This window comes from Mytilus edulis, chromosome 9 (assembly GCF_963676685.1).
Source record: "Mytilus edulis chromosome 9, xbMytEdul2.2, whole genome shotgun sequence".
Lineage (NCBI taxonomy): Eukaryota > Metazoa > Mollusca > Bivalvia > Mytilida > Mytilidae > Mytilus > Mytilus edulis.
In genome coordinates, this window is record NC_092352.1 from 82394209 (window position 1) to 82401793 (window position 7585).

Here is a 7585-nt window from a genome sequence, read left to right on the forward strand (position 1 = left end):
CAGGCATAAACACATGTTAAATTGTAAAGGGACATCAGTCAAAGGGTTTAAGATGCATAAATTTATTGTAATTTCTTTACATCTTTATTAAAGATCGTATTTGTCCAGTTGGAATGGTGAAATGTGAAGATAAGGTTCAGTGTATTTATGAAATACAGTTTTGTAGTAAATATCCTGACTGCAAGGATAAATCGGATGAAAGCCCTGAGACTTGTACAAAAGGTAATACAATATCTTTCATTATTTGAAAAAAAATGCTAGTTTTAGTACGCAGTACTAATAATTTTTACAAATTTTAATGGTTATTCTTAGCTATCTATGTCATGTTTCTTATTTTGACAAGATGTTAGTAATATGGTTTAATACCCATTAGTACGTCTATGTCGGAAGAATTACAGAAATAGATATTGACCAAAGAAACTGTACACATATATCAGATTCGCACATGCTATTGTCTGTCCTCTTGGTTTATAAATCTTATGTTCGTAGAATCAATATACCAAGTTCACCTTTATATGGGATATACTTTCCCAACCCATTCCGTATTCAAGAGCTTGCAGCTGCTAGTCAGACTTTATAAAACGTCATTAGTGTCTAACAAGAAAAAGTTGAAGAACCAAGGTAATGTTAAAGAACATTGAGTCCTTGTTAAACAAACAAAAATAATCGATGGATTCCAAGACCCAGTTGATACATATTTTGTACAATTTCACCAAAAATATATGATGGTCTTGAAGTATAGATTGTAGGTACTGACGTTGTTTATCATCTGGATAACGTGTTATAGTGAACTTTTTATTTATCTTTGTATATATTCTAATATAGTCCAATATAATATACTGTTGTCTTGGCTTTGTATTTAAACATCAAGCCTTTGTGTTATTGTGATGTGGACATTTTTGTATAGTTGTCTTTCATTTATGCTAAGGTACTCTGTCTACCAAGTGTATAATATATATATATATACCGTTTAGTTTTTCTATGTTAAAATAGTTATTTGATTTTATTGTGATAAAGATTGAAATACAATAATTGACTGCTGTGCTTCAAATTTTTAAACTTTTACCTATTATTTCTGTTTGTTTTGCTAATACATCGTTGTCAATATAATATTATTATATTCAACGGTCAGGAAAATTACAACCGCTTTCCATTTGGTTGATTTGTTTTCACCTTTGATTTTGCCTTTTGATAAAGGATTTTCCGTCTCGATTTTTCATTAGAGTCTGGTATTTTTGTTATTTTACTTTATACTTTACGTTTTTTTTTTACCAGTGTAAGTTTCATGTGTATGTTAAAATAGTTCATGGTAAATTTTTTGTTTTTATACATGTTAATGTTTGCATGGCGCTAACGGGAGTTGTAAGTTGTTGTAAATGTTTGCATGTACTCATGTTTTTCATTAGCGGTTATAGAAAATATAGACATGTATATAGAAAAATAAAAATTACCGAGTTGAGTACAACTGATAATGGGGGGGGGGGGGGGTCGTGTAATGAGTATATAATTTTGGACACAACTATGAGATAAAGACTTGTATGATGTGCTATTTGTCCTAGTATTAAAACAGCATCAAACAATGAAATTAAAAATGGGAACGGGAAATGTGTCAAAGAGACGACACCTAGATCAAAGAGCAGAAAAAACGGCTAACGGTCATAAATGTGTCTTTAAAACAGCGAAAAATCCCGCACCCGATTGCAGACTTCAGCTGGCCCCTCATCAAAAATATGTACTAGTTCAGCGAAAATGGACGTCACACTAAACTCAGAAACAAACAAAAATGAACCAAAATTTAAAAAAAACATACCATACAAGACTAACAAAGGCCAGAGATTCCTGACTTGGACAGTCTACAAAAATGAGACAGGGCCAAACATGTTTCGATAGATCTGAACCCGTCTCCTATACCTCTAGCCAATGTAGAATAATAAAAAAAAACAGCAAATCGCACAGTAAACCTCAGTTAAATGGAGGTACGAGTCCCATGTTATAATAGGTAACAGAAGAAACTAAGTAAAATGACAATGATGCATACATTAACAAATGACTACTAGCATATACTGAAACGCCAGCTTCAGTTAAACGGGTTGAAATATTAATTTTTCCATCTTTTAATAATCAAGCACAATCTCTCCCGCTAGGAGGTAAGCATCATATCATCATAAAATATAAGAGAAGAACATAACCCGTGTCAAACTAACTACTGGTTTTAGAATAACTGTGTTTATTACATGCAAACAGTGAATCAAAAAATGACCCGAAAACAGTGTCGTGACTGTATCCCTTCTGAATATGTCTGTTTAAAGGCTTGATTAGCTTTTGAGATAATTGACGATATGCTTGAGCTTTGTATAGAATACTATCATAAAAGATTGGATGTGAATACCTAAACGCATAGGATTGACTGTTGTTGTTTTAACGTCACTTTTAAGCACTACTTTTTGTGCTATTTCGTGGAGGCCAGTTTTTATTGGTGGAGGAAGCCAGAGTGACCGGAGAAAACACCGACCTTCGATAGGAAAACTGACAACCTATAAAAAAAAGGTGTGGTATGATTGCCAATGAGACAACTATCCACAAAAAAACCAAAATGAAACAGACATTAACAACTATAGGTCATCGTTCGGCCTTCAACAATGAGCAAAACTCATACCGCATAGTCAGCTATAAAAGAACACGATAAGACAATGTAAAACAATTAAAACGAGAAAACTAGCGGCCTTATTTATGTAAAAAAAATGAACGAAAAACAAATATGTAACACATAAACAAACGAAAACCACTGAATTGCAGACTCCTGACTCCGGACAGGCACATACATAAATAATGTGGCGGTGTTAAACATGTTAGCGGGGTCAACGCTCCCCCTAACCTGGGACAGTGGTATAAAAGTACAACATAAGAACGAACTATGAAAAAGGCTTCACCCATCAGATGGACAAAATTACAAGTGGACGTGGCTAGGTACTTATACATCCCGACAGTCAAATAAAATTGGAGTCGAGTGCACCGGCACGAGCGGGGTTTGAACTTACACACTCAGTGTTGACTGGCTAGTGATTACAGTTCTAACTACTTAGACCACTCGGCCATAGGATGTCTAATTTATACATACGAATGATGTCCTTGTACATTAAGTACAAATCATCTCTTTTATCGTAAATGTTGGTATTAACCGTCCTGGTAAAGAAATATATATAGAGATCCAGAAAAGGGCAGTGTTCGTGACTAGTATTAGCTTTATTTAGTATCAGTTCAGCAGGATAAATACCTCATGTATACATACTAAAGTCAACATTATTGCGAGCCAAAATATGATCCAAATATCTAAAAGTATTATTTAATTTTGCTTCGATGGTTCTATACTGATTTTTGTTCGACATTGTTACTCGTAACAATACGGAAACATGTCCGCAGTAAGTTATGCACAGTAAGTCGCCATTCAAATATTGATAACAATATACGGAATATCCATAACGAACAAAAATGGTATCTATTAAAATTCAAGTTCAGTTAACGTATCAAAGCAGGTCAAATTAACCTATTTTTTTCGATTGTTGTTACCAAAAAATACTAAAAGAGTTATATATATATATATATATATTAGCATTCCGAATTTTTAAATACCCGTTTAATTAGGTGTGTGATTTTTTTCTTAATGAGATAATGAGGCAAAGTGGTATATAGGGTAGACAAATCAAAACTTTGAATAGATTCGAAATCACCGATATGAGCATGCAATTTATCAAGTATTTCCATCGAATGTTTGACACTCCAAATATTATAAATTCCACTATTTTCAAAGGTTGTATTTTAACAATCTATTACCAGGTTTTTGATTGTACCAAGTGTAAGTAAAAATAGACAGTTTAGTAGTGGAACAATTTCTTGAAGACGAAATAAATCTATATTTGTAAGGTGTTTTGTGCAGCGTTTTTAGTCATGGTGTTGTCATTTTAATTTCGACATATGAGTTTGAATCTCCCTCTGGTACCTTTCTGCTCTCTTTTTGAAGCCTGTACGTAGTTGAAACTTTCATATTATTCCGTTCTGCTTTAAAAGAGGTAGCTAAATATTTATGTTTGTTACAGATGTCATTTTTCGAAAATGGAGTCAGATGGAATGTTGGTTAATTTGTGATTTTCTTTTGCTGAACCTCGATGTATAATTAATGTGACAATAATGATATTATTGGCAGCCTTATCACCCGGGGCAACAATTAATTCCTTGACGAGATCTTTTAGCCTCTATTTGATACCAGTAACCGGGCTATTATGGTTGTTGTTAGGAGTACAATGTAATATGTTCTTTATGTGAATACGTCTACGTTCATTACTGAATTAAACATAAAGAATCTAAAGACTTCACGTCAGCTTTTTTTTTGTTTTATCCATTCGTGCAGTAAGTAAAGAATGAATCGTGGATGATGTGAAGAAACTCATTCCAATCGATAATTTATTCCGGACGATATTTAGGTCCTTAACTGAGGAATGATTTCAGCTCTCGGTCATGGACAATGTTTAGGTCTCCTGTTATAACATGGGAACATTGGCCATCAATGTATTCGGAATTACTGCAATTTCATGACGTATTTGTATTGTATATTAAAATATTAACGCTATTTTTACAGACAGAGCTTGCCCTACTGGAATGTCTAGATGTTCCGCAAATGATCCAAATTGCATATATGATAGTTGGTTCTGCAACAACCAACCAGAATGCGCAAACAGAGAGGATGAAAGTCGGAATAGTTGCTTTAATCGTAAGAAGATATTTAAATGAACACATGTGTACATAAAGATGTTAACTCGTGTATTTTGAATTAACGCCATGTAAAGCATGCCTTAAATCGAACTTATTAACTTGTTATGTGCAAAAAGAGGCAGATTTGTCCTATATCGACCGCATTTACTCACGTCTTTCTTTTGGGTTAAATTGGAACGATAACAGGACTGGTGAAGTTGAACTTATCATTTTATATTTGCTTTAATGTTCGTAAAATATAAGTCGATGTTTCTTTTCATTTTTATTTCAAAATGAAATACATGAGATGTAAATTTTCTCAAATATATCAAATATGCAGTATAAGGTTTATACGTCCCCCTTTCTTGAATTGACCTAGGGATTAGATTGTTTTGTTTAGACTTTTTAAACCCATGGTGTTCTTTGGAAAATGCCTGTTCAAAGTAAAAAAATATAACAGTTAGTTTCTGTTGATGTTTGATTTTGTCAAGTTTGATAGATTTCTTTCTGAGACTCCTGAGAGTTCGTTATTATTATTCATACTTGATTTATTAACATATTTAGTATTAACAATACATATCAGCTGGTACTGGTACTTTTTAAGTGATTGCTTGTTCTGGACTAATTTTCTTACAACTATGTATTTGTGTACATGAAAAAAACAAAGTGTTCATACTATTACTTTAAAAATGACACGTAATGCAGTGTCCAAAAATGGAAGATCGTTGCATGTAAAATATATATTTATGTATTTATATGTGTATCCTATGTCCATCCATGCATGAATTTGTTTCCGATGATACATTCAAATTTCGTTTTTAATTGTTCAAGTATAATTTTTCGTCGTAGTATACGTTTGCAACGTTTCATCTAAAACCAAAGAATGGTTCAGAACATGAAATACTTTTTTCATCTAAAAATGTTAGATGAAATTAAAATATATTGATTAGATATTGACATAGATTCTTCTTTATTTATCTTTTCAGGTCCAAAGGGATCCATTCAATTTCCGTGGCTGACATAGCTAGCAGACAGTCTGATTGAATTTTTAGTAAACACGTCTCGCCATACGACAACATATGAAAAAAAATGCTTTATTTGAATTAAACTACACGCCTTTGTTGTATCTGTAAATAGTTAGGATGACAATTTGGTTTGTACGAATCTTTCTTTGAGATGTTATCATTATATAATAAACAAGATATAAAATATGTCATGGAATTGTTCAATGGCGACCCGTATAATTGATATCGTTAGTCTTGTCATTGTCGTCTCCAGTTACAGCTGATAGGCCTTCATGACGATATAAAAATCAGCTGAAATTCAACACAATGTTTACAGGTTTGTTTTCGAGAAAAAATACCATGGTACAACTGATCTACATGAAATATGAAAATTGAATAAGAATGAAACGTTTAATTGAGGGAAATGAAGTTTTCTTTCAATTTCAAGATTTTTTCTTTTCAGCAGTATAATTTTGGTGTTTTAGTAAGTAATTTGTAATTCACGCACAGTTATGATCAATGTTGCTTTCTTTGCAAAAGGGTAGAACAAAAAAAATATGAGTTGGCGAACACTAACTATGCTTATCCAATCAAACTTCAAAGACAATTATGAATTTAAATTTGATTTTTTACAGTGATTGCGTAAAACAAAATGTCGAGATTTAGTGTCTGTATGTGTAAACAAGTGCTCTTGTTCAATGAAACATATTTCCCTGCAATCTTCAATGTTTCCGTTATATTGTCTTTTGTGTAAGACTTTCAAAGTTGCTTGTTAATATTGATACGCATTTCTAATAATGAATCACTTCAAACCTGTGGTTATCGGATTTCTTATTGTCATACACAAATTTCCTGGCTGACATTAAACAAAATTGAAACAAGCCCTTGCATATGTCGATGATAAAACGTACCATATACGTTTTTCTGCTATAAAAGGTATACAGTCGCCTCTTACAAGTCGATTATTAATTGTAATAGTTCATCATGTTCATGCTAGGTCCTATTTCAAGATTAGTGCAAAACCCTAGAAAATGAACTTTCTTCGGATTTGGCTTTGTTGATCTTATGATAATTAGAATATAACGATAACAATGTGCAGTGATTTCAAGATTTTAACATGGAATACAACAATAATAATTACTGGTAAACAAGGGAAAACAAAACAGAAACAGTCGAATTCCATAAGTTAGACCGTAACGAAAAACAAAATTACCTAAAAGATAAAAAAAAAAAACCATACAACACTACAGTGAAAACTTTATTTAAGCAACACTGCCTCATTATATACCGTTCTTGCACTCATGTTCTTAGAAAATCCTCAGTCCCATATAATATTATGATGCCAACATGACCAAAGGTGTAACTTATTACACGTGAAAAAATGAATAGAACGGTAGTTTAATGAGTATTTAAACTCCTAACTGAAAATCTAACTGACAAATCCATGCCAAAATACGAATAATGACTAAGAGATAATGACAATTATTCAAAACGTAACTAGAAATCTAAAGACAAAGCAACACGAACCCCACCACAAACCGTGTGTGCTACAAATCTGAATTCACTGAAAAGTCTCAAAATAGGTCATAGGAAATGGAATAAATCTTGATATACAATATTTAAGGTATTCATTTCTGCCTCGCATATATAAAATTGAGAATGGAAATGTGCCAAAGAGACAACAACCCGACTTCAGAACAGGCAACAACATAATGTCACCAATAGGTCTTAAATGCAGCGAGAAATTCCTGCACCCGGTGACGTTCTCCAGCTGGCCCATAAAAAAATATAAATACTAGTTCAGTGATAACAGACGTCATACTAAACTCTAAATG

The 7585-nt window shown here is 32.6% G+C and overlaps 1 protein-coding gene across 1 annotated transcript in view; it reads left to right on the top strand.

Annotated features, from left to right (window-relative positions):
• LOC139489186 (low-density lipoprotein receptor-related protein 2-like) overlaps positions 1–5957 on the top strand; it is a 49218-nt gene extending 43261 nt beyond the window's left edge. The window contains exons 20-22 of the mRNA XM_071275369.1: positions 94–222; positions 4634–4765; positions 5733–5957. Coding sequence (XP_071131470.1) covers positions 94–222; positions 4634–4765; positions 5733–5770 — 299 coding nt within the window. The 3' untranslated portion in view covers positions 5771–5957. The remainder of the gene's footprint in view (positions 1–93; positions 223–4633; positions 4766–5732) is intronic.
• Positions 5958–7585: the final 1628 nt, after the last annotated feature.